Source organism: Paroedura picta, chromosome 7, assembly GCF_049243985.1.
Source record: "Paroedura picta isolate Pp20150507F chromosome 7, Ppicta_v3.0, whole genome shotgun sequence".
Taxonomy (NCBI): Eukaryota; Metazoa; Chordata; class Lepidosauria; order Squamata; family Gekkonidae; genus Paroedura; species Paroedura picta.
Window position 1 is genome coordinate 33,939,151 of NC_135375.1, and position 27,793 is coordinate 33,966,943.

The 27,793-nt window shown below is 42.1% G+C and overlaps 2 protein-coding genes across 9 annotated transcripts in view; one reads left to right on the forward strand and one right to left on the reverse strand.

The window, feature by feature from the left end:
- LOC143842345 (uncharacterized) overlaps positions 1-27,793 on the reverse strand; it is a 131,055-nt gene that overhangs the window by 36,556 nt on the left and 66,706 nt on the right. The window lies entirely within an intron of this gene.
- On the forward strand, positions 1,942-27,257 carry POC5 (POC5 centriolar protein). 8 transcript variants are annotated; one of them, XM_077347375.1, is made up of 13 exons: positions 1,942-2,115; positions 4,316-4,416; positions 7,623-7,728; positions 12,998-13,108; positions 13,942-14,135; positions 15,627-15,803; positions 17,429-17,545; positions 18,353-18,532; positions 18,856-19,018; positions 21,543-21,727; positions 23,216-23,326; positions 24,412-24,588; positions 26,785-27,257. In XM_077347375.1, the coding sequence occupies exons 2-13, from the start codon at positions 4,333-4,335 to the stop codon at positions 26,926-26,928; spliced, it is 1,749 nt and encodes a 582-aa protein (XP_077203490.1). In that variant the 5' UTR covers positions 1,942-2,115; positions 4,316-4,332; the 3' UTR covers positions 26,929-27,257. The 8 variants fall into 8 exon arrangements, with proteins under 8 accessions (XP_077203490.1, XP_077203491.1, XP_077203494.1 ...); XM_077347376.1 differs by having other exon boundaries at positions 1,946-2,087; XM_077347379.1 differs by having other exon boundaries at positions 1,960-2,062.

Consider the following 27,793-nt stretch of genomic DNA (forward strand, 5'->3'; position numbering starts at 1 on the left):
AAACTAAATTTCAGAAATCATGCCTTCTTACTTGATATCATATATTAAATCCCAGTGGTGACTTTTGACTTCACCCTTCTTTATACACATATTCCTTCCTTTCATCCTTTCATGTTTCATACATCCTCAACTGTTTAATTTTCTGCCTTCATAAATTGTTCAACTTAGTAAGTCAAAGATTAATTTAAATAAATAGCATGATTGAATATGAGTTTAGTTGCTGGAACAGGCACCCCCCTACCCATGTGAGCTGAGGTCAGAACAATAACCTTGTTTTTAAATATATAACAGTTGCAATGCTAAATCATATTAATCAATGGTTCATCAACCTCCGTGTTCTGCTTCCAGATGCCTCCACAATGTTCAGACTGTGTTTACAAAACTAAAAGGCCTGAAGTAGTTTTGTAGGAGTTATTAGGGATCTTAAGGTGTGTTTTACTTCTTGAAATGTTCCCATGTATTTTAAAAACAATACACTTCCTCCCCAACCGCACGATATTCTGGAGAAATCCTGGAGTCTGTCTTGGATCTGCTAGTCAAGGAGATGAACAGAAGTAACATGAGCAGATGAGAAGTAGGCCTTGCTCTTATAAACATTTACAGGAGTAAAAGTGCAGGAGTTAATATGCTACCTCTTTCTAAAGAGAAGCCCATATTATTCTTTCTTCACATCAAGGTCTCTCTGCATGAAAGGTAAGTGAACTGAAAAACACTAAGGAATGAATATACATTTGTTAAACTGAAATAACCATTTGTATGAATGTGGTCTAAGGAAAGTTCAAGGCTGAGACATGATAACAATTATCCCTGTTATAAATCCTTGGCATAAAGCTACCAATCTGTATCAAGATACAAACACAGAATTGGCAAAATTCTACATATATAAAGCTTGAACAATGACTGTTCTACTATACATTGATAATTGGTATGCAATAAAATTCTTATTACACAATATCACCCTTTGTTACAATGATACAGATAACCTAATTAACTTAAGTGATATGCTCCTCATTATCAATAGTACCATGGAAAAATTGCGGGGGGGGGGGATGCACATATTAGCTTCAATAGGATAACAATTGCCGTGATCACCACAGAAAATATCATAGGACCCCCGTTCAGCCATTAGGGATACTTTATTATGGCGCTAGGAGTCAAGATTAGTTTTAAAAATCCAATACTGAACACACATTTCAGAGACTGTTTAAACAAAGAAGCCAAAGCTTATAATATAAACCACACTCCTATATTATTCCGCGCTGTAGTGTAAAATTTAAATGACAAATGTTTTTAGGGCGCATTCAGAAGTACCATTTCCCCATTCATTTTTATTCTACATCTGTAGCACTAACTCTGACGTTAATAAGAGATTCCAAACGAGACTCGGCTCAAATTAAACCCAGCGACTCCCGTCCCCGAGTAATCTAATCCAGCAGTTTTTCAAATAAAAACCAAACACGAAGATGTGTAAAAGTGAAGGGGAACTTGGCAACACTAGAGGGTTCTTTGCATCTTGCGTCCTCCTCCTCTGAAAACAGAAAGCAGCCGCACTGCTCAATGCGAGGCACTTTCAAGAGTGGCCTCGCCTCTGTTTTATTACAGCTCACGCTACAGTGCTATATATCCTCGTTTAGGAATAAACGTCGCCCGTCGAGATAATGCCGAATAATAAACCTGAATGCAACCCCCTCCCCTCAGGCCTCGCCTTAACTGCCTTTTCGCTACCCGCCTCTCAGGCCCGGGCTCCCATCAACCGACCAATCAGCACGCGGACCCGAGCCCAGCCTCTTACGTCAGAACCCCGGCTCTGTTAGACTTCTACAAAACTCTTACCTCGACCCTGCGCGTTTCCAGGCTTTCCATTGGGTTTCGTCATCCATCAAGGCCCGCCTCTGAATGATTGACCGGCATGCGGATTGGTAGGCAAACCACTGGGACGGATTGTCCTGTCAGCGAGTGCTTAACAAAAGGCGCAGGACCAATCGCAGACGTTTTCTCATTTCGGTCCTGGCGGTTTGAAACTGTCAGGGCTTCTGCTGCTGAGAAAGAAGATGAGTTTAAAGTGAGAAGTTGCAGCTGCTTCTGAGGTGGGGGTATCTTTGGAGCGGTTTGCGGGTGAGGAGTCGGCTGAAGAAGCCGGATGCGGAAGGACAACCACTTTTGTGTTGTTTTTGACCTCCTTGTGGGTTCCTGGGGAGCACGCAGCCTGTTGAGGCGCTCAGGATCCCTCCCAAGCTCCGTGGCTGCCTCTTAGGTGGGCGCCTTCCCGTTCCCCTCGGTGCATTTCAGCCTCCTCCTAATTGTACTCTTGCAGATGCAGTGGCGCGTGGTGGTGTTTGCAGCCCTCTTAACTATTGGTTTACGTGGTTGATGTTTCATTGGTCTCTAGCTAGTCCCAAGGCAGTGTGGGTGGAGGGAACAATTTGGGAGGGCGGGCAACTTCTTTTTGGTTGGAGGACTAGGACAGCGAGCAAAACCGGATTCACAGTCCGTGCATAAATGCGTGACATGGATGGGTGTTGTCAGTCCTGTAATCCTATTGCACGGTAATTCCTAATCTGCCTCTTGCACTGCTGTTGCCCGTACATACATCAGGAAAATGCACATTATTTCTCTCTTCTATATTTTATTCTTTCAACTCCTGTGAAGTAAATTAGGCTGGCCCAAGGTCACCCAAACAAGGGTGGCAAACTGATGATGTAAACCTTGGTCTCATGAATCCTGATGCAGTACTCTAACCACTGTAACACACTGCCTGCCATGTAAAAAGTCAGCTTGGTGTCGTAGTTAAGAGTTGCAGCCTCTGATTTGGAGAACTGGGTTTGATTCCCCACTCCTCCATGTGCAGCTGCTGGGTGACCACAATTATCTCAGAACACTCTCAGCCCCACCTACCTCATAGGGTGTCAGTTGTGGGGAGAGGAAGAGTAGACGATTGATTGTAAGCTGTGAAAAGCAGTTTGTACATAGTGAAAAGCAGAATACAAAAAAGCTATTTTCAGTGACAGTACATCCCTCTTGTTATGTTTTTAAATCATCAATACTCACTCACTGGTGTGTCCAAAGATAAAGGGCTTTGATGTATTATTTCACTTGCAGCAGCAAACTTATTTATTTTTATTTATTTATCATACTTATATACCGCCCTCCCCGGAGGCTTGTTTATTATTCCATGAGATGTGTATTGGACAGTATATAATTACTTATATGTAAATTGTTTTCAAGCTGAAAGTCTGTGTTGCGGTTAAGAATGATGCTATGCTTCACAAGGATGTATATGTTCTTGTGTGCTTTTTCTCCTCCATTTGTTTGTTTGTTTTTGTAGTGCCCTTCCAAAGAGGGCAGCTCAATACAAAGTAATACACTTTTCTACAGAAATAACAGACAATGTATACAACAGTCTGCCTAGGGCAGAATATGGTATAAATCATCTAAGTAGAATTACAAGTGTAGAAGACAATGCAGTAGAAGCAGGATAATACCTAGAATGCACTACAATTCCTATTGCATGCACAGTTATTCTCCTGGACTATTCCAGTCAGCTAGAGTTCTAATGCCCTTCTGAACATTTCCATCTTCTACTTCCATGGAGTGATAGAATTGAGGGGGGTCTTCCTGACTGATCTCTTTGGGCAGATAATTCCCACAAGGTGAGAGCCACTAGAGCAGTGGTTCTCAATATTCCTAATGCCCGCAACCCTTAATACAGTTCTTCATATTGTGGTGACCCCCAACCATAAAATTATGCAAGTGTTCTTTCACAGAAATTAAACCGAAACTGACCAATTGCATGAAGATCCATGGTTCATGATTATATATTTTTTTCTGGGGTTTCTCAGTTCAGTTCTGCCTTTTGTCCCACCATGCCGATCTCACTCTTTTCTGCTGCTCCAGACAGATGAACACTCTATATCTACCCCGCAAGGCTGTTGTGTGGATGGCACCCCCGGGCCAAGCTACTTGCCCTGCTGCGACCCCTGTGAAAGGGTCGTTCGACCCCCAAAGCGGTCCCAACCTCCAGGTTGAGAACCACTGCTTAGAGCTAAAGCACATGAATACGCAGCTCCTAGTCTTGCACATTTGTAGTGTGGCACTTTCACAAGGCTTTGCTCAGATGAGTGAAGTTATCATGTTGGGGAATAGCGGGAGGGGGCAGTACATAGACCCCATGCTAAACTATAGCTGGTCACTGAAAAATTTGGGCTGCTTAAGAATATCCTCTCTAGTTAGTATGTAACACTAGAGGAATTTTTGGAGCACTCACAAGAACTGGCTTAGATGGAAACCTAAGTTTACCTTCTGAAATTTTTTATAGGGTGGAATTAATGCAGAATGTCATCATCTGAAGAAAGAAGCACAAGCCCTGTTTTTCCAAAAGACTCCGACCGAGGCAGTTCTGTCTCTTCAGATCTTCAGGTAAGCGAGACATAGCCTCTGTTGAAACTTATACAGTATTTTGTGGCAGGGCATCTTTTTATAGAAGAAGATGAAGAGGAAGAAGAAGAGTTGTCCACCCATAGTCTCAAAGCGGCTTATGTTTGCCTTCCCTTTTCCTGTCCCCACAATAGACACCCTATGAGGTAGGTGAGGCTGAAACAGCCCTGATATTACTGCTCTGTCAGAACAGCTTTATCAGTGCCATGGCAAGCCCAAGGTTACCCAGTTGGTTGCATATGGGGGAGTGCAGATTCAAACCTGACTCACCAGATTAGAAGTCAGTGCTCCTAACCACTACACCAAACTGGTTTTATATGGCCCTATAATGTTCCTTAAGTTGTAAATCTAGAAAAATAGAAAGTTTCACAAGAGGAAAAGAAGGCTTGCATGAGATCCACCTGGTCAACCAGGCCCTGGCCTTTACCTGTTGGAATGAGCTCCCAGAAGAGCCAAGGGCCCTGCATGGACCATGTTCTGCAGGACCTGTAAGATGGAGCTTTTCCATCAGGCTTTTGATTGAGGCCAGGCAGAGAGAGAGGCATCTTGGGCCCCTCCACCTCAGTGGTTACCCTGAACTCCTATCCAGGTAGCATTTCTTTCTTGTGGGTGTTGGCAGCTAGGAGGGCGGGATTAGGTTTTTGGGGCAGGGGGTGGTTTTTAGTTTGTTTGTTTTTTGAATTTTTGATGTTAACAGTTGCAAGCCATCTGGCCGGGAGTGGTCAAATCAAATAAATCAATGAATAAAGTTGTATAATTTCATTTTAACAGGTCAATGTAGCATGCTGATCTTTTCATAATGGTCAGTTTTACTCTGATGTTCAAAATTAAGTTTTCTGATACTTATCTTCATCTGTGAGTGAAGAGCATATTAATTGGGATAGCCTGAGAAAGGGGAACACCTGATGGTTGTTCTGAGCATTCCTGATTGAAGCCTTCTAACTCATCTACTTGGCCTAGTTTAGCTCTGCCCTACTAGGTCATCATTTGTCCATGTGTAAAAGTGAAATGTTTGAGCATGAGATTAGATCCTTCTTTCTTTCTGCCTTACCCCCTACTTATTGTCTGACTGTCTAGACTTTTGCAAGAGTCAGTGAAATTATGACTGCAAAAATGCAGGTTAATGAAAGAGACCAAGGGGTGGCATTTGTATACCTATGGCCTGTGGCATGTTTGATAGTGGGGATGCTTGAGTAGGATAATGAGAGAGGAATACTATGGATTTCAAACCTGCTCCCACAGGAGGATACATGAGAGAGGAACAAAACAAGTGTTTGTTTAGTGGTGGGTGCACAATACTGCCTGTAAATTCAAGTAGCCCAGTCCATGTGTGTTTTCTCAGAATTAAATTCTTCTTCATGAATACATGACCTCTATCACAGTCAGACATACATTAGGGAAACTCAACTTAAACAGTACTTGTTGTTTCAATGCTTTTTCTGTCTCTGATGGGTGAAATCCCCTCTCAACTGCCATTTCCACTGATGAAAAGAAGCCAGAAAGGAAACCAGAAGTTCCTCCCCCCAATGCAGTTCTCCCTTACAGCTCTGAATCAGCAAACACTGTTTAAAGTGATTTCCCCCAGGATCCCTCTCATGGAAGGCATATGGAACCAAAGGAAAGGGGAAGACAGCTGACCCTATCCCCTGTCATTTGTGTAGTGATTTGAGGGCTTTTGTATGTGGATGCTTTTGCTTCATGGCGGGAAACTTGGAATAATCTGCAATAGCTGGCTAAGTCACTCTAGACACCCTTGCATCGCTGCATGCAGAAATGTGTGGCTTCGGGCATGGCAGGTCAACAGACATCCTGGTGGGAACCAAGGATAAAAAGAAAGTCATGCCAAGGGCCCGCTTTAGGCAGAAGAGGAGGCAGAATCTTTCATATTCCTTTCCAAAGCAACAGTCTTCTGCGTTTCACCAGCCTGTTATAGGGAATAGGCAAGAGAGAGACAGAGGTACTACCAACCTAAAATCAATCAATTGCAACCATTCAATTCAAATAAAGGGAAATAGTGCCAACAAAAAAGATTGGTCCACTTTTGCCCTCAATGGAGATTGTCCAACACAGTCCAGTGGATATAGGACACAATTAAATTGGGGTACTCAGTAGAGTTCAGATGTCTTCTTCCAGATTGGTTTCTCCTGTTCCCAAAATCAAGCTTCAAGGAAAAATTCTTAAGAACTATGGAAGCAATTTACCACCTTGTAGACATCAAGGCCATAGAATAGGTTTCCAACAGCAAAATGTCATTGGGGTCTATAGACTTCCCCATACAGCTCTAAGGTTCATTAAATGGAGGCAATCACAAACTGGAGGCTGATGTATTCAATTTATATCTATTTCAATTCAATTTATATCTATTTAATCCCCCCTCCCGAATTTTCTTCCACAGGAATCAGGGCAGTATATGTGTTTGCTCCTCCTCCTTCTATCTATCTTTAAAACAATTATGTAATTTATGGTAAATGAAGGGAGAAATTGTCTCAAGGTCAATCAAAGAGCTTCATGGTTGGGTTGGAATTTGTACAAGGTCTCTCCTATCCTAGTATGACACCCTAACTGATATGCTTCACTGGCTCTTGAAATCACAAATTGTGTGCATTAATGAAACAGAACAAAATATCTTGTATTACTATTACTTCAATAAAATGGTGCCACTGCACTTGAGTACTGTCTTCTGATACTCTGGCCTTATGCAGCTGCTTCTATATTCCTCCACAGCGACAGCTAAAAAGACCGGCTTCAGACTCACTCACCTCTTGTGCTGCTTCCAACATACTGCCTCTCTTCCTGTTCTCCACTGCAACTCCAGTACCGTACTCCAGATTCACGACTTAGCCTTCTCTTGGCTAAGGTGGATGAAAATAACCACAGATCACTATGCAGCAAATTAGTGGTGCCCAGAATGTGCAATCCTTTCTGAGCCATCTGAGGAGCAAGGGAGAAGGAGCATGGGCAATGCAGAACAAACAGCCTGTATTAGCACAATTAAGCTCTGCACACTGCAATGTCATTAGGATGCAAATACTCCCTTAAACTTTTTCTGAAACATGAAGTTAACCCCCTCATTTGTAAATTCAGTCCTAATCTATCATATTTAAGAATTACAAAAAGTATCTTTTTTGTTGTTGTTCTATGGTTCGATTTGGCAACAGTGTTTTTTTATAGTTTTGCTTTTGTGGTAGGATGAATATGAAGAGCTGCTTCGATATGCTGTAGTGACACCAAAGTTTGAACCACCAAGTGCACTGCGGCAATCCAATCACGTAGAAGCTCGTCAGAAGACGCCAGGTCAGTTTTTATAAAAGGAAGCCCAAATTAGAGGTAGCTAAAATGGGAGAAGCTGGTGCAGGAATGGGACTTTACTGTCATCATCATCAACTGGAACCGCTCGGTGAGTGGTATCATAGTTGGTTAAGGGGTAAGTGGGCAGAGAGTGGGCAGGGCCGGTCCAGGTGAGGGCCCAATCAGAAGGCGTGAAGTGTCTTCCAATTGGGCCCTCACCAGCACAAGCCGGAAACCTGGTCAGAAGTGGGCCTGCTTGGAGGGCCCAGGTGAAGCTGGCGGGGGGGGGGATGGCTTCTCCTAGGCCCGCCGCCTCACAGAGGTGGCGGCCCTGCTTGGAGGGCCCAGGGGAAGCTGCAGCATTGGCAGGGGGGGCCGGGAACAGCGTCCTCGGGGCCCGCTGAACGCACCCACTAACTTGCCAAGGCGGCTGTGGCAGGGGGCCCTTCAAAGCCCATTCTTAGGAATGAGCTTTGAATCTAGTACCACATATCTGTCTCTTGAGAAACCTATATGCAGGTCAAGAAGCAACAGTGAGAACCGGGCATGGAATCACTGGTTGGTTCAAAATTGAGAAAGGAGTTCAGCAAACCTGGATACTGTCGCCTTGCCTATTTAACTTGTATGCAGAGCACATCATGAGAAAGGCGAGGTTAGATGAGTCACTAATTGGGATCAAGATTACAGGGAGAAATATCAGTAACCTCAGATATGCAGATGATACCATTGTAATGGCAGAAAGTGAAGAGGAACTAAAGAGCCTGTTGATGGAGGAGAGTGCAAAGGTTGGCTTGATACTCAGCATCAGGAATACAAAGATCATGGCATCCAGCCCTCTCAATTCCTGGCAAATAGATGGGGAAGAAATGGCGATAGTGACAGATTTTATTTTCCTGGCCTCCAAGATCACTGCAGATGGGGACTGCAGCAAAGAAATTAAAAGACGCTTGCACCTGGGGAGGAAAGCTATGGCAAATCTAGACAGCATCCTAAAAGGCAGAGACATCACCCTGCCAACAAAAGTGCGTCTAGTCAAGGCTATGGTCTTCCCAGTTGCAATGTATGGCTGTGAAAGTTGGAGTATAAGGAAGGCCGAGCGTCAAAGAATTGAGGCTTTTGAACTCTGGTGCTGGAGAAGACTCTTGGACTGCAGGGTGAACAAACAGGTCAGTCCTGGAGGAGATCAGCCCTGACTGCTCCTTAGAAGGCCAGATCCTGAAGATGAAACTCAAATACTTTGGCCACCTCATGAGAAGGAAGGAGTCCCTGGAGAAGAGCCTAATGCTGGGAGCGATTGAGGGCAAAAGAAGAAGGGGACGACAGAGAATGAGGTGGCTAGATGGAGTCACCGAAGCAGTCTGTGCAAACTTTAATGGACTTCCAGGAATGGTAGAGGACAGGAAGGCCTGGAGGATCATTGTCCATGGGGTCGCGATGGGTCGGACACGACTTTGCACCTAACAACAGCAACAACAACCACATAAAAGAGAAGTCGTGTCAAAGATGGCTTACTGGTTAACCAGCATGCCCTGCAGTTGGAGAGATCTACCCAGCAACTGCTGACAAAACTGGACTGTCTTTTTCCCATTGGTGGTATATTCCCCCACTCAGGGCCAGTTGCAGTTCTTGCTCAGGATTCTGCACACACACCCCTTCCCTTCAAGCCTGCTATGAAGGAAGTCTCTAACTACAACTGACTGAGGCGAGGAATGCGTTTCTCTATCATGCTGAGGGGTAGCCTGAGCGATGCGGGGGTGTCTGTGGCTCACTTTACAATCCTGCTGTGGCTAGCCTCACTGCTGGAAGGAAGACACAGCAAATCTACACATGTCTCTTCTCCCCCCCTCGACTCCCACCAGCAATCATTGCCACAGCCTCGGCCTCTTCCTGCACACACATCTCTTTCAACATACCCTCCTCCCATCACAAACCTGCGTCACAGGATCAAATTTCAGAGTCTCACACACTTTTTCCTGCCCAAAGAGTGACAGAGCTCCCACCACCATCTTTTCTAGTGGGTAAAACAGCAAACTGACAATGGTGAGGCAAAACAGCAGATCTCCAACAAGGGGGGGGGGTGAATGGTGGGGGAGGGGGCAAGGCTCAGCTTGATCTATACAGAATATTGGGCAGCATGGGGAGGGGGGGCCCAAGCCTGCAGCTCTCAAGGGCTCCAGTCAGGCCAGGATTGTCAACACCTGACAGAGATTCCTGGAGATTGTGAGTGGATCCTCAAAAGGGGACAGTGCCCCAGAGTCCACCCTCCACTGCTGCCATTTTCTCCTGGCAAACTGATCCCTGGAGATGAACTACAATTCTGGTGAATTCCCAGGTACCACTTGGAGGCTGGCATTCCTATACCTCAGTGAGGCACAATATCACAGAGTCCCCCCCCCTTCCAAAGCACAATGGTCTCTATTGCTAGTTGAACATGAAAGAGGAAGATCCCTCCAGTGCTCTGTTTTAGAGAAGACCCTTCCTTGGATAATGTTCACATGAGTGAATAAGAATGACTGCAACTGTACCTTAGCTGTTGTATGTACCTTGGTACATACAGTATGCAATTTGGAAGAAGCAATCAGCCTCATAAAACTGTTGGGCATTACATTGCACTGTGCCAATGAGCATTTGCCTGATCTTCATTTTCCAATACTGCTTTTCCAGAACTAGGACAACTAATGTGAAGAGGTGTATTAATTTATATTAAGCTTTACTTCAGTGAAATTTTGTAGCACGGATTAATCTGTATGTGCTGTGCTTTATCTGTTATATTATGTCCATTCCTTAATCAAATTAGGTATTTCCAAATGACACACATGTTTTCTCATCTCTGGTCATTGTATTCCTAAAGGTATTGTCTTGTGGTGTGTGTAAGAGAGTAATAGATAGATACTGAATAATTTGCTTTAGGCATTGTTTAGTTAGCAATTTTGCCTGGAGCATTTCTAAAAATAACACTTGAGTGAATGCTTGATGTGAAATGTGAAAAGCATTTTAATTCATTTAAAGACCTTTAATCTTTCTAGACATTCAGAAACTGAAACATGCCTATAGTTCCTTTGCAATTTTGGGATTCAGAGTTGCCCAGAAGTTGATTTATTGAATACAAAACAAGAAGATTAAGTGGAAAACTGTGTGGATTCAACTACTGGCTCTAGCATTTATTAGGTTTTTGTCCTGCTGTATCCTCAGTGTTCAGAGAGGTTTTTTACAGAACTTTTCCTCATGCAAATGTTTTTGTTCCCAAAGGACTGACAATGCTAAAGGTCTTAGGAGTGGTGTTGAAGAGACCCCCTAGGCTGGTTGTCCTGGGGACTTCAACATTCATGTCAAGGTTGTCTTGTCACGAATGGCTCAGATTTCATGGCCTCCATGATAACCATGTGGCTGTCTCAAGTAACTGATCCACCACTTTATGCAGGTCTCACTCTTGAGCTGGTAGTTTGTTTTGGGCAGGAGAAATGTAATCTGAGGGTGGAGAAATTGGCAACAGTTACTTTGTCATGGACATACTACTTCCGCTTGAATTTAGACTTAACAGGGAAAGCAAGACTGCAGTGGTAGAGGATCTATTAAGTTAAACTGTCCCTTCAGCCAAATGGATTCGATTAACTTTCTGAGGAGTCCAGGAGATTTTTCTGTTGATATTGATGGTGCTCCAGTTGATGCTCTGTAATGAGGCAGTGACTCAGGCAGTTGACAGGATTGCTCCAAACCATCCCGTCTCCAGCCTTTAGGCCAGGTAGCGTTTAGGCCAGGTAGCTTTAGGCCAGGTAGCCAGTTTGGTGTAGTGGTTAGGAGTGCGGACTTCTAATCTGGCATGCCGGGTTCGATTCTGCGCTCCCACACATGCATCCAGCTGGGTGACCTTGGGCTCGCCACGGCACTGATAAAATTGTTCTGACCGAGCAGTGATATCAGGGCTCTCTCAGCCTCACCCACCCCACAGGGTGTCTGTTGTGGGGAGAGGAATGTGAAGGCGACTGTAAGCCGCTTTGAGCCTCCTTCGGGTAGGGAAAAGCGGCATATAAGAACCAACTCTTCTTCTTCTTCTTTAGTTACTGAGGAGGTGTGGGCAGTGAAAAGACAAGTGAAGACTCAAGCCAAATCCATTAGGATACAGGCAAAATTGTTCTCTGTGACAGTGATGACAGCAAAGAAATAACACTTTTCCACCCCCATTGAGTCTGCACAGCACAGGCCAGCAATGCTGTTCTGGATGGTCATAGTTTTGTTGGGATATGGCCTGCAAGAAGAGGTGGACTACTTGATTGCCTGCTATGTCTGTTCTGCTCAGCATTTTGCAGATAAAATCTCTCACACATGTTCAAACTTGGACTCTGTGTTAGCAGTGCCAGGGTGCTGACTTGTCCAGTTGTTTGGAATACTTTTCAATTTATTCATTCTGAGGATGTGGACAGGGTCCTTGGAAGTTTGAGGCCTATCACCTGTTTGTATGACCCTTGCCCTTTGTGATCCCTTCCCTTCCCTGAGGGCTCAGGGCAGTTTACAACATAGAAATACATTCAGTTAAAACATTTAAAATTATTTAAACCAGTTTCTTTTGTTTTAGAACAAAATAGGCCAGAGGACCTACACAGAGAGACACTTTATTCAGCCGTTAATATGTAAAATAACTCCAGTAGGATTCAAATCATGCTGGAACTCTAGAATTTGAAAATAGTTCTAAGAACAATTGCAGGGTGATCTGCTGCTGGGTACTCGTCTCTATTGGAGATAAACAGTTTTTTAAAGATCAACTGCTATTTGCTGCAACATTACATTCACAGACCATGGGACAAAGCATAGCTAAGAATTTTCTTCTCTCTTCATAAATCTAGTGGAGATTTGGCTACAGAGCAGCCCCTGTAAAGTACTGGAGATCATAACAGCTTTATGCTGAACTGACAGTAGAATCTACCAACTGTCTATTAGTAGGTGGGATTGTTTTGTTTCTTACAGCTGCTATCAGTTAGGAGGATTTTAATTTAGGACTTTGTCAGGTTCATAGATCTGTCTGTTCATGGATCTAACTGTCCACAGAACTAGATATGTTGATAATGATAATGAGGTCATTCAGTTTGAGATTTTTTATCTAGAATGTTTTCCCTCTTCCTCTTTCTTCCACTTGTCTGGGACACATTTGGTTCAGGCAAAGGCTACCAGTTGCTGGCCCCCATATAAGACGTTTTGATAAATGGCCCAAGGAACACAGAATGCTTACCTACTTTATACCAGCCTCTTTACATCTAGTTATTCCTCCTGTTTGAAATAGGAAAAAGTCCAGTAATGGATGAACGTAGGCACAGAACTGTGGTAACAGGTCAGAGGAAGCCTGGAAGAAGTTCTGATTTTGCAACATCTACTCGGACAACAAGGATAGAAGGTATAATTTTATTGAGGTTGGGAATAGGATGTTAATTTGAAACTTGATTCCCTAAAATCTGAAATTAATTATGCTTCATTTACAAGTCAGTCCCAATAGGGATTACTTGTGCTTTTTTACAGATTAATTAATTGACATAACTTAGGTTCATATTCAATGACAGCAGCTCAAGGTCACCCCAGAGACCTTTATGAGTGCATGGGAATTTAAACTCTGGTTTCTCTAACTGCAACACTGCGATGCACCTCATTTTAAATGGGATGACATGCATGTGATATATGGTGTTTGTGTAATGTGTGCAATGAGAACTACACTATAAAAATGTGTGAGGAGTAACTCTTACGTCTCTTCATGATCCATAGCGTCTGGAGCATCTCCAAGTACTGTGTTTCTTTTTTTTGTTAGAAAAGCAGCTCTAAACAATTGGGAGGGATGGAAAGAAAAGCTCTCTAAGGAAACCTCAGTGTAAAAGAGCTTTTTAGATGGTACATCCTCTTTGTGTATAATACGTGTTTTTGTTCAGATATAGACAAAGAAAAAAGCACACACACATACCCCCAGGTAGCCACAAAACACTATGAAGCATACCAACGTTTCTGACATGGGATATCTACTAGCACAAAAGCTTTACAGTTAAAGGGAACAGTGCTCTATCTTAGCATCCTTTTTTCCTTCTAGTAATCACTAATGAAGCTTAAAGGATTAATTTCTTAATGTAACACAGTTTTTCATTAACATATAGGGGAGGGGGAAAATAAATACTTGGCCTTCTAAATGTTCAATTAGGTTCAATAATATGTTATATGAGGTCCAAAATCATTGTTTTCTTTCAGTTTCAACATCTGTAAAGGAGCCAGCTCATCCGGGCATGGAAGGGCTTTGTCCAATCCGTTCAGAAGAGACTTCTAGGGAATCATCATCTAGTCAAAGAGAAATCCAAGAGTCAAATACGACAGAGTTAAGCCTTTCTGATGAAAGAGTGACTCAAATAGAGAGCATACTTGATCTCTGGAGCGGGAGCTTGAAGGCATGTATTTTCTGCTAATTCTAAAAAAATCTTTGAGCAGGAGCTTTTGTGGCAGTGGAGTCCCCTTTCCTCCCCCTGCATCTTGATTTTGGGGCGTGAGATGTGACAAGCTCTTTAAGAGAGGTTAGGAGGGTTACTGTAGTAATTGCAGGGTTCATAGCTCTCCTTTGGTCCTTAGCTTGGGGGTTGTGATGACTGGCTGTGGTGGGTTCAAGCCAGAAGACATTAGTTACACCATTCAAAGAACATTATTTTAAAGGCAGAATTTTGCAGAAGAAAGTGAGACAGAGGAAGATATACCGTGAAATGTTTTAGAAATGGGTTCCCCTGTGCTTTGGTGATGGGCTGAAGGCTTTCTGTGCCAGCTCAGCTGCATTTGCTTCCTTGGCTTCCTCCTACACTATTGGGGTGGGTACATTAACAATGAAGTGTTGGGTGATAAACTTAACCTTCATTTGGATTAAAAAAAGAGAAAAAATGCCTAGCAATACCAAAGCAAGGAGTACTACTAAATGTTTGGTAAAGATGGTTGCCCTACAGCAGGGGTAGTCAACCTGTGGTCCTCCAGATGTTCATGGACTACAATTCCCATGAGCACCTGCAAGCAAATGCAAGCAAATGCTGGCAGGGGCTAATGGGAATTGTAGTCCATGGACATCTGGAGGACCACAGGTTGACTACCCCTGCCCTACAGTAAATGCAGCTTGAAGACCATTTCCACACGGAGGGGAAAAATGCGAGTAGCTTCCTGCTTGCAAATGTGGGATGGTAAACCTCAGATCTGCAGCCCTCCTCATGGGGAGACCCTCCCACGTTTTTTCTCTGCCCTGTTGTAGTTTTTTGCCTCCTGATGAGGCTGCAAAGGAAAGCAAGCTGAACTTCTCCCTCTGCTCCTTAGCTTGTCAATCATAGCAAGCCACCAATCACAGCACAGCAGTTCTCATCCCCCCCCCTCAGCCCTGAAATTACTTTTTTAAGGCACTTCCATGTTGCTACATAGTACTGCCACAACACAGATACATTTTTAATTAAAATCAACACTATGGAGAAACCCCTCTTTCAAATTGATGCTTTCTCCCCCTCCCTTCCAATGGAGTTTCATGGGCTCACTAAAGCAGATGAGAATTTGAATGAACTATTTAAATTTGGCTTGGTATTATGGAGTGCCACAGGGCTGAACCTGAATTTGAAGATTATCATGATCACAATGCATGAATCCTTCCTTCCCCATGCATGTGTGCGCACACCCACACACCATTGCTGAAATGTGATCCCTTTTGTATCTCTTCCTCCCTCTCCTGTTCTAATCCATCATATTGTCTTGTCATGGCTGCATTTTCAATAGACTGTTCTCTGTCAAGAGAATGCAGAGTTGTTTCACACGAACATCCAAATGTGTTTTGTTAAGTTTGATCAATCATAGATTCTCCTCAACTGAAAGTATGGTCTGAGCCTTGTTTTATCCTTAAAGCTGCTCCTTTAAATCTGCAGACAAATGTTCTGACTGAACTGAGGAAATGGAAGCTTCATTTTATTGAACATCACAGGCTAGAAATGGGTCAAGAGAGAGAGAAACATGCTGCACATGTGAGACAGCTGACAAATCAGCTAGAGAACCTGAAGGAGCTGCTACATACGTATGAAATGTCAATAGGGAGAAAGGATGAGGTAATGTATTCTGCTAATCCTCTGGAACTGCTTATTACTGCTTATCTGTTGTACTAACTGCTACAAAAACTATTAGGGCAGAACTGTGTGTTATATTTAATTCTGAATGGTTGAAATGCAGTTACTTGGCTGCTCTTTTTTCCTCTGGAGGAGAAAGGCATGGTGGGAGACAGATGGTTAACTTTTTAGTCTTCTACAATTTTTTAACTGAAAAATGTCACCACTTTTGCCTCCATTAAAGAAAAGTTAAGCATGCTTCTAATTGTTTTCCTCTTGAGAGGAAAAGCAGCTTAGGGGTGAATTAGTTAGAGGGAAATGGTAGGAAATTATTAACCCCCACCCACTCCCTCCTTCCCCTTTGAAAAAAGTGGCCCTCATGGCAGCATATGGAAAAGAATATAAAGCCTTCTGAAATTGTTATGGATTTTAAGTGGAATGTGCAGTTCTGCCTTTATTTCTAAATATCAGCTATCAGTTATGTTTCTCCCCGCCCCCCAATATCTATGGCTGGAAACTCATGGTCTTTGTAGATAACTATCCATTTTTCCCCTTAAAACTTGCTTATACCAGCAAATAGAAGTTAGGAGCTGAGGATGGGCATGATGCCTGCTCCAAAAGGGAACTTCAGGAAGTAAATAGGAATTCCCTATGTTTTTGGTGTAGTTTCCTCTGATTGCTAGCTGTAAAATCATCAGAGAATGCCCAGAATCTATCTTGGAGAAAGTCTTAATATTGTTTCCTCGAGCTTCCCCTTTCCCCATTCCAAAACAAACACTGTATTCATCAGATTTTTTTGAGCCAAGTCAGCTTAGAGGAAAACAATAGCATGAAGTCTGTTTTCAATTTCAGCACTCAAGTTTGCTGACTGCCATGCAAGGCAGTCATGAGTTTCTCAAGTAGAAACACAATTACAAGCAGCACTTGCACTAAATCAATTTTACTGCTTTAGGATGCTTTGGGCTGATCCTGCGTTGAGCAGGGGGTTGGACTAGATGGCCTGTATGGCCCCTTCCAACTCTATGATTCTATCCTATGATTCGATTATTCTAATTTGACCATATCCCAAGTTTTGTTTCTTCTTTCCAAGGGCAGTGCAAGATACATTTCAGAAAACCCTTCCGTGATAGTGACAGTGTTTGGATCAAATCATTCTCACCCTTCCAAACTGGACAGCATCATGCAGCATTCTGATGTACCCAGCAACACAGATGGGCACCTGTTCTCCCAGTCGCTTTCGTGCATGGCATTCTATTGAGTGGCAACGTCCAGCCCGTTGTTTGCCATTCCATATGAATTGCCAAGCTCTAATTGATGCCTTCCTGTAGTTTCTTCATATCAATAGAAAAATTCCTTGGGAAAAACCCAAAGAAAATAGCATTCCTTCTTTTAAAAATTTAGCTTTTTTCCCAGGCCTTTTGGTTTGTATAAATATCACAGTTGGAAGAGGAACATTTTTTTCTCCAGACTACTTTCATGCTCTTCCGGTTTTCCTGGCATGTGTTTGATACAACTTATTACCATTGTCTAAATACTAGTGTATTTTAATGATGCCTTTAAAAATTACAGTGATCAAGTGTAATCCATGCATGTTTCCAATGGAATGATATGTCTGTTTACTTGTTTAGGTCATTGCCAGTTTGACACATGCAATTGAGAAACAAAAGGACAGGATAGAATTAATGAAGAGATTCACTAAGTGGCGCCTTCAGCATTTCATGGGTAAACAAGAGTCCAGGCATGAGGTATATTCGGGTGTTCAAGTTGAATGTTGCTTAGAAAGGACTCTGTGTGTGTGTGTGTAAACTCTGTGTGTGAGAGAAAGAGAGAGAGAGAGAGAGAGGTTCTAGAAGTCACTTCCAGCATCACGATGAATTAACGTTCTCCAAAGCATCCTATTGTTGACAGCCTTGCTTGTGTCTTGCAAACTGAAGGGCATGGCTTCCTTTGTAGAGTCAGTCCCTTGGGACTTCCTGTTTTCCTGCTGCCTGACTGACTATATCCCCCAAAGGGTGCTCTGCTCTGCCAAGGCAAGCAGGCTGGTGATCCCTGGCCCTAGAGGGTTACACTTGGCTTCAGCCAGGCCCTTTTTGGTCCTGGCCCCTACCTGGTGGAAGGAGCTCCCAGAAAAACTGCAGCCCCTCCAGGAGCTTCCAAAGTTCTGAAGGGCTCTTCCACCAGGCATTTGGTTGAGGCCAGTGAGTAACAATACATTGGAGAAAGAACTAAAGAACTCCCATCCAGACGGAGAAGGGAAGCAGAGTCAATCTGAATGGCAGTGACAGGTAGTTATAGCGTTTATGAGTTTTTAGGTGCTTAACGTTATTTTTTCAGTGTTTTATTCTCAGGGAGGGGAGGTCATATAAATCAGATGAATAAATACTCTTTGACCTGCTGCTTCAGCTTTGGAGCAATATTGATAGTAGTTCTATCATAGTGCAAGATAAAAATAAAGCATTTATATCTTGTTAATCCAATATATTGTTTACTAACGTTAATAACTGTTTCTATAGTGCAAGAAACTCAATCCTCCCAATGGTGATGTTTTTCAGGTATATGCAGATCGACTGGCTAATCGGCTTTATGAAATAAGTTTGTTGAAAAAAGCCTGGGGAATTTGGCGCAGCGCTAGCCATAGAAAGTGGAAAGAGACCATGGAAAAAGCCTGTCAGTCAAGTGCTGAATCTTTACGTGCTGAGCTATCTGATGAATACGAAGCTAAAATTCAAGAGGTAGGGAGGTTTCTAAAGGAACAAAATTTTGACAACATTTCAGAAAAGACATTTGCTTCCACTAGATTAAGAAACGAAGTCCATTCCATGCTGTATTTTCTTTGAGACTTCCTTCTGATAAAGTAACATAATTAAATCCACTACCAGCCTAGGTACAAATTGCTGGTGGGGAACACCTGAGTTTTGTTAGGGCTAATGCAACCAGAAATGATACTAAATTGTACTTATTGGCCCCAGCCAAAGAGGAACAGTGAATCTAAGGAAACTTGTTATGTGTTAGTACTCAGCCCTTATTAACGTGAGCGTGTTCATTTCCTTGGTAGTTAAGTGCTGCATTGGAGGAGGCAAGAAATAAGGTCCTAGAAATGCAGAACAAAAGGCACGATTATGAAGATGCCATGAAGAAGGCCTTCATGCGTGGCGTCTGTGCACTGAATCTAGAAGCAATGACCATATTTCAGGGCAAGGAGATCAAATTGGATCATGGTTAGTATTTCACAGAATGGTGATTAGAGCCTTCCTACAATTTATCAACTTGTTTGTGCTTTTGAAAAGGCATTTTACAAGGTATATAAAGTCATCACTGTCCCATTTCAGTGATTTAATATGAAGAGGGCTTCAGTAAGGATGGTGAAACAGATTATTATTATTATTATTATTTAATTTTTAGACTGCCCTTCTCCCAATAGGTCTCAGGGCGGTTTACAACATAAATAGTTAAAACACAATAAAATCCCCATAAAAACCCCAATTAAAAGTTACATATAACATATAGCGGCGGTGGTCACAATTCTGATCTTAGTTCAGCCTGGTGGAGAGAATAATGTTCAGAAGAGGGTGGCACCAATACAATAGATCTAACCATGATCTCGATGTTAGAGATCTCAATATTGGAGGGGATCCTCTGATGGATTAGTGGGAGAGCTGCCCTGGCCTCAACCATATGCCTGGCGGAAGAGCTCCGTCTTACAGGCCCTGCGGAAAGCTGGTAGATCCTGCAGGGCCCTTAGCTCTTCTGGGAGCTCATTCCACCAGGTTGGGGCCAAGACTGAAAAGGCCCTGGCCCGGGTCGAGGCCAGGCGAACATCCCGTGGGCCCGGGACAACCAGTAAATTCATACCCGCAGAGCGGAGTGCCCTGCGGGGGGCATAAGCAACCAAGATGCTTGCAGGACCTCCATTTCAGTCTTACATTGGGCCACAAATATGTAAACACTCTACCACAGAACTGATGGTTCAATAAAATTATTGCATGATACATCTGTATTTCTTTTCTTTTTCATTTCATTTGAGATATCTTGCTGTTTAAAGAAGCCAATTTTTGTCAGTTCCCCAGCCTTCAAAAAAGGATTGCTTTTTTGAACAGTGAGACCATGATTCACAGATGAGAACAAGGAATCTTCTGGGGCCTTTTGAACACTATCCTACTGACATAATAAAATGTGTTAAGGCATTCCCATTCCCAATCCAGTGTTCAGAAATTAATTCTAACCATGATTTTTCAAGATACAAGTTAGCCAGTTGCTATGAATGTAGAAAATTTGCCTCCTGAATCTGTTCCATGTTGTGGAATTAGGAGCATTGTTGTTTTCATTTCCTAGAGACAGAGGAGTTAACTTAGTGATTCTGACCGCTAGAAGGGTAATTTACTATTTTGTGCATATACTTTATGAACACAAATATATCATTTAGGACTCAGCCTTTCTTCATACAGTATTTGGTTTCTTGCCGCATGTATTTTAGCATTTTAGTTTCAAATCCAGATCATTTGCTCTTGTTTTTGGTGTTAGTTTTTAATTAGCTATTTATTATTAAATTTGTTTATACCCTGCCTTTCTCCACAATGGAGGCTAAAAACAACTATTATAATTTACCCCTCTTCCATTATTATCTTCACAATGACCTTGTGAGGTAGGTTAGGCTGAAAAACTATGCCTGGCCTGAGGTCCCCTGGCAAATCTCCATGGCATGAGGGGATTTCAATAGGGGTCTCACAGATCCTCATCCAGCACTCTTAACCACCGCACCACACTGACTGGCTGTATAAAATGGATTAAGGATAGTTTGGGGCAAGACTATTCTCCTCAATTTGCACATCCCTTTCTGCAACTTGCTGGTAGATTTTCTTATCAAAAGATATTCTTGTTCTTCTTTCAAGGATAGCCTATAAAAATAGCAAGAATGGTTAAATAATTGAAGACCAAGGAAGTGTAGACAGGTGTATCTAACAACCACATGGTGGCACTGTACTCATACAGAAAGGCTATGATGAACCTTCCAGGAGTAAATCAAAACCAAGTATTTGCTTGGTAAGGGTGTGCCTTGCACAGCTGCATTTTACTTTGGGTTGTCTCTCCTCAGGGTTGCTTCCTTGATTATTTGGCCATGGAGAGACTTTCCTCTGTACTGCAAATAGGACAGGATCCCAGGATGGTGACCCCGAGGAATGAATACAACAGCTCAGGGACACCATGCAATGTTTGCAGGAATATGAAGAACAGCTGCCACTCCCAAGGTCCCTTAAGGCTGGAGCGACTCCTCCTTGCTAACATCACAGCTCTGTGTTCAGTGTTGAGGTTAATGTTGCCTACAGCTGGCAATCTTTTTATCTCAGCTGGCTCTGGTGTAAATTAAGAGAGGGTCTTGTTAATAGCAAGGGTATGAATGTGCTTTTGATTGCAGCCTTGGATTCTTCATCTGCACAACAAACTAATTATCTTGGTTCTTCCTTAAAAGCTGTTATGTTGAGAACTCCCATCAGGAACCTGCTGCGTAGTGTTCTCTCTTCCTTGAAATCTCTCCTCAGAACTGACCTTGTGAAGGTCTTTAACCTCCCTTAGCACAGCATACATTGCAAACAATCAAATGTGTATAAAGTGTATGTGCTTCCCCTGTTACCCCAGCCTCTGACTTTCTTCACTTCTCTTTCAATCTGTCTCTCTGTTGAAGTTTAGATTTTCGACTTCTCAGGCCAGATAATTTGTAAATATTTTTTTGTAATTTATTTATAGTGTTTGATCTGTCAGATAAGAAAGTAGAACCTGGTAATGGTGCTGGTGCTACAGCACCAAAACTTCCTCCATCACAGTGTGATCGCCCTTTACTCCCTCCACCCTCTTCCTCACCGCCGCCACCACCGCCTCCTCCTGCTCCTCCTCCAACAGCATATCCCACCTCTATTTCTGCAGAGAATCTGGTGAGTAAGCACTGAAAATAACTTCTTGCGAACATGCTCACAGTTTCAACAATCCTGTGCATTCTAGCTCAATAAAAATGTTTTAATAAACTTTTTAAAAATCTGTAATGTGAAATAATAACTTTATATGAGCTCAGCAGTAGAAACTGGAAGTTTGGGCACCTTAAAAAGAATAGTATGGCAGATTAGTATGGCCTACTAGCTAAATTGGTTAGTGGACGGTTGTACCCATAATATGTTGGCATTGCAGGAATATGTCCATTGCAAAGCAGGCTTAAATGTTGGTGTGATGGACAGCACTTTAAAAGTAAGGCTTCAAGTGTTGAAGTGACAGAGAACAAGTAAGTGAAAGGTTAAATTCTTCACTGAAGCAGAGAGCTTGAATAATGGTTGCCTCAAGCATTCGGATTGTTCAAGCAATAGCTGTGATTGAAGTGATATTAGAGCTGTGTGCTGGATGGAATTTATTCAAATTCTGACAGAAGCCTGCACCTAGAGTTCTCTGTCGTAGCTGTTCAACATGTTCTCTGAGGAGAATTTTAGTCAGAGAAAACATTCTTGACTAATGGTCTGAATTCAGCATAGGGTTCTACATAGTTGGAAGGACTGGAATTAATATTTGACAGAGGGATTTAGATAGTGTTGTGAGACTTCCAAATAGGCCAAAAGGAAAAGGTAGAAATCATCTAGGGAGAGAAAATTCCATCTAACCCTCTGCTGTATATTAAATAAAATCATTTGTTTTCTTGGTTTTTAAGATCCCCTTAGTGACATTCTGAAAAGGTTTTTCAAAAAGATGGTTGTTCTTACACCTTCCCTTAAGGTTCCAAATTAAAGACAAATCTTCTGTCAGTCACAGAAGGGCAGCTCAGTCAAAGAAGAAACCTTTTGTTTTTAGAGGGAAAATTTAATCTCATTTTGAGGAAGCGTGTAAATTAACTTGTCATAGCTGATAAAGGTTAGGGGTTGAAATCACAGTGTGCCTATTGGATCTGATTATTAGAGTTTGTTTATATTTCAATTTTTATACTGCCACTCCCAAAATGGCTTGTGGTGGTTTACAAGAAAGTTTCCCCACAATAAAATCTCATAACAATAATAAAATCCCCCAGTTAAAATCATTAAAACCCCCAGTTAAAACCACCCTCTGGCAGTGACATCTCCCTCCCACCACCCGATTCCTGGAATAAATAAATCAGGAGGACCATCTCAGGGGGAGCCAAGATCTCACATGTATATAGGGAGCCCAGATCATCCTTCCTTCCCCAACCAAAAACCCAGTGGAAGAGCTTAATTTTGCAGGCCCTGAGGAACTGTGAAGGTTCTGACAGGGCCTGCAACTCATCCGGGACCTCATTTCACCAGGTAGGGGCCAGGACCAAAAAGGCCCCGGCCCTGGTCGAGGCCAGGCAAACCTCTCTTGGGCCGGGAACCTCCAGCTGGGAATGGCTGTTTATTCTGTTTTTTTTTCCTTCTGTTGCTTTACAGTTTTCTTCCCATCAGAGCCATGCAGTTACCTCTCAGACCAGATTAGACTCAGCTGGTGGATTAATAGGCCCTGGTACTGCAGGAGCAGGCATTGCAACAGTCTCAAACCTGGTAACAACAAATTAAGTAATTTATCTGTCTTGAAGTAAAGTCCATGAGCACTGTCCCCTGAGAATGTTTCTTACACAAAGCCATTTGAAACAAATGGGAGTTGTATAAAAATATGTTCATAATTTTTCATAATTAGGCATCTTATATCCCATGACTTCCCCCCCTCCTCTTCATTTATGAGTTTTTTGAATATGTATATACCATTAGAAGTGTTTTTAGAAAGTTGAATAGGTGCTGGATAACCTTGAAGACCATAAATTGGGAAAAGGCCGTTGTGTTATTTCATTGTAGCTGAAGAAACTCATCCATTATATCTTCCTTTCCTCTGTTCCACTGTGATTAGCTCATTAACAGGCACCTTGCATCTGTAAGGATTGCATAACTGTTTTTTTGTGAAGCACATTAGAATACCACCTGACAAAAAAAAAACATGTTGGCATCTTTAGGCATGTTACCAGGAAGGGGGGGATGTACCGGAATGTGTGACTGGGAGGCACGGAGACGTACCATGTTGCAGAGTACATAAATATAAGAGTGGATAAGAACATGTGTGAAACTATGTGAACTTTGATTTGAATCAGCCTGTCAATAAAGTTATATACATCTTGCATTCTAGAATGTCCATAATTAAAACTAAACTTTAAGTGCCCTGTTTTATTTTCCTAAATTTCTATGTTAGACCCTTTAAGGACAATTTCAGAGCAGTTCATAGCCCAAAGAGGGCTGCAAACATCTCAAGGGAGGGCATTATCTAACATTTTAACATGTTCCTCTGGTCAGGTCCCAAGTATATCAACTGATAGAATGATGTGAGGGTAAATAGCTATTGGCAACCTTTGGCCATGTGGCATATAGTGTTTTCCCCTGAAGTCTGCAAGATGTATAAGCCCTAGTAGTCTCACTATAGACCCAATTACTGAAGGACCTTGAGAATAAGCTTTGCCACAACATTTTGCACAAGAAAAGTTAACATCATAGGCAACACTAAATCTTGGGTCATTACAGGCAGCAAACTCAGGCTAACCATGAAAAAGCTTTGTATATATAAATTAAATACTAATTGCATTGCTATTTGTTTGTCATAGCCCTTGACGAGGGTTGTGACGTCGGCACAACAGAAGGCTGGAAGGACAATCACTGCTAGGATCACTGGCAGGACTGAATTTGGACTAAAGAATCGATATGGCAATAACTTAGCTGTATTCGGAGTTTCTCCTCCCATGAACTCTGTGGTTGTGGAAAAACATCATCCAGTAACTCAAGTAAGTCACGCAGTGTTTATGTCATGCTGTGCCTCTTCCCTTAATTTCTCTCTCAAGGCAGGCCTCATACTAAATTGGCGGCTTCTGAATCCTTCCTCAGTCCATTGGTTTCAGAGCAAGTTAAATCTCAGCATTTCCACTGGAAAACCCCACCAATTTCAGCTTTGTGAGAAATTTTCCCTTTGGTCCTATCCGCTGCTTCCTGTATCTTTCTGCTTGGCGTTTATATAGCGCATTTGGTGTTCAAAGCACTTTGTGTACATTATCACAGAAATCCTTATAAGGTTTTATTATTATCGCCATTATGCAAATTACCCTAAGAACTAAGGCCTTTTTAAAGAGGGTGGGGTGGGGGAATCGTACTCTTTGGTATTGCCCAAGGGGACCAATCAAAAGAAAGGTAAAGGTCTGGGACTCCCTTGCTCATTTTAATAAAATTTTATTTACATTATTTATAGTCTGTCTTTCTCATAGGAAAGGCAGATAGCACATTGGGAGTCAGTACAATCCACAGAATGGGGCATTCAGTAACCAGTGCATCGGGATATTGGAAATCTAGAATCACCAAAAGGAACTGAAGCATAGCATAAGTATTTCACATGATATATTAAGCAGTATAAAAATTACATAATTGGCTCCTGCTTTAAAGCTATAAACTTCAGTGTTAACCACAGTCCAGGATCACTTAGCCAAGTAAGTTTGTGACCCGACTTGTACAGCTGCAAACCCTAATAACCTCCAAAGAAAACCCCTCTTGAATAAATTTTTCATAGTTTACAAATTTGACCGCTGTTTTTTAAACACATGAAAGAGCTGGTTCTCACAAATCGCAAATGAAGCAAACCTCTTCCCATTCCTTTAAAATGCCAGGTATGAGCAGATATGATTGAACCTGTAACTAAAAAACCAGGGAGAAAGTTATAGAGGATTGACTAGAAATATAGTAGTTACATGCAAGGTCACTTTTTATATGGAGAAGTGTCCAGTTGTGTGCAGCCCAAATGCCTATTCTATGGTTTCATGATAACTAGGTTGTGTTAGGCCTGCCACTCTTGCATCTTGTAAAAATTGATATTTTTAGTGTTTTTAGTGCACATACATAGAGAAGGAAATCAGAAAGACCAAGAGGTAAAGAAGACAGTAGGGAAAAAGGACCTTTAGAAGTTAGTATTTCAGGGCAAAGTCATGTAAGGTTAACAAAGTGGATTTTCTTAAGTGGGTAGCCATGTTGGTCTGAATTATCACAACAAAATCAGAGTCCAGTGGCAATCCAGTCCTGAGGAAGAGTGCTTGCACTCAAAAGCTCATGCCTTGAATAAATCTTTGTTGGTCTTAAAGGTGCCACTGGACTCTGATTTTAAAGTGGATTTTGACAAAGTTTGAGAATACCTGAGGGTGTATTTGTCTTTTGACTGATAGCACATTAGAAATTATATTACAATGACCACAGAAAATACTTTATGGAGTTTTGTGTTTGCTCTATATCCTTTGCCTCCCTCTCCTTCCCTTTCACTATATCTGTCAATCCATATGTCATGCAGATTAATGTTTCTTCTCCTATCTCTTTTGTCTACCTGTCACTTCAGCAGAGGTCATATAAAGCTTTTTTTGAAAGCCATGTTACTTGTCAGTCATAGTATATATTTTTAGGTTTAAACGAATAAGTATCTGCAGGATCAAAGGCAGTAAAATCGGGATTGGCAGGTAGATTATCTTTCCTGATGATGAGCTGTCAGTCAAGTTGCTTGACTGACAAAATACAAAATGATTAGCATAATCAGGCTTGGGTGCAGTAAGATTTCATATTTACGGAACATAGCTGGGGGAACCAAGTGTGCATATATGAGTGTGATCTTTCTGAACGGAAAAGCCAAAGGGCTCGGGGTAGTGTGGGTGGATGGAGGGGTTCCCTTCTCACAGAACTTCAGAATGAGTGGTTCTATTTGACTATTTCTGTAATTAAACAAGACCAACAAAGTCCTTTACATATTATATTGCAATAAATTCTTAAGCACTTGTTGGCCAATTTATTTACATTCGATTTGGTTCAATATCTTTATGGAAGTATTTTAACTGAAGTATATTTCTTGGAAGCTTTGTTAGTCTTCTGTATTTTGATACTGACATTTTGAAATAGTTTTGATTTTTAAAATAAAAGCAGAAAACACCTACCTGCTTCTTATTTGTATGTTTCAGCAAACTATCTCTCAAGCAACTGCGGCTAAGTATCCTCGAACTTTGCACCATTTTCCCAGCACCACCAGCACAAGGCCTCCAGGACACAGCGGGAAAACTCCCCAGCCCCACAGCATCATCCAGTCAATAAAGGTTGTTGACTAGGTTGACAGGTTGAAATGCTTACATTTTACCCTTGAGCTGGTGAAGAAGATTTTCCAAGTTGCGGTTTTAAAAGTGCTCCCTAATGTTTCCAGACTGCCCTGGCGATGTCCTAAGGATGCATCATGGTTTATTTTCCCTCTTCAGAAATATGATACATGTAAAAATGTTTGAGACATAAAAATAAGCCCCTTGAGTTTGTGCAGTAGTTCTGTGTCACTGCAAATAAGGTCTTCTTGAAATTCTTATTTTCTTAACCTATTTTAGTAAACGCCTGTGCTTATTTAAGGAATCAACTAAATGTTTTTAATAAAAAGAACTGACTTTTTAAATAGTGTTAAGACTCATGAATATACACTGATGATGATATTATCCGTTCAGTTGTGTCTGATCCTTGGCGATTCTATAGGAAAGTCTTCACCATGCATCCCTGTTTCTGACTGCTTCTTTTAGTTGTTTCATGGTCATCCCTGTATCGGCTTTGATTGTGTCGAGCCAGAGGATCCTTTGGCGACCACATTTTCTTTTGCCGCTGACCATGCCGAGCATTAATGATTTTTGAATATTTTTGAATATACAGTAAAGGTAAAGGTATCCCCTGTGCAAGCACCAGGTCATGTCTGACCCTTGGGGTGACACCCTTTAGCGTTTTCATGGCAGACTCAATACGGGGTGGTTTGCCAGTGCCTTCCCCAGTCATTACTGTTTACCCCCCAGCAAGCTGGGTACTCATTTTACTGACCTTGGAAGGCTGAGTCATCTATGCGTCCTTTGTTTTGTACCTTTAGAACTCATAGAACCAGTTTATGGGATTTGTAATAAATAGATGAAAAAAACTATTGCTACTATGCACTGTTGATGACTTTAC

Bases quoted from the DNA above. Each gene is read 5' to 3' on its own strand.
- POC5 (XM_077347375.1), top strand. From the start codon at position 4,333: ATGTCATCATCTGAAGAAAGAAGCACAAGCCCTGTTTTTCCAAAAGAC. The intron at 4,417-7,622 runs GTAAGCGAGACA...CTTTTGTGGTAG, and splicing joins CTGTCTCTTCAGATCTTCAG to GATGAATATGAAGAGCTGCT. The intron at 15,804-17,428 runs GTAATGTATTCT...TTACTTGTTTAG, and splicing joins CAATAGGGAGAAAGGATGAG to GTCATTGCCAGTTTGACACA.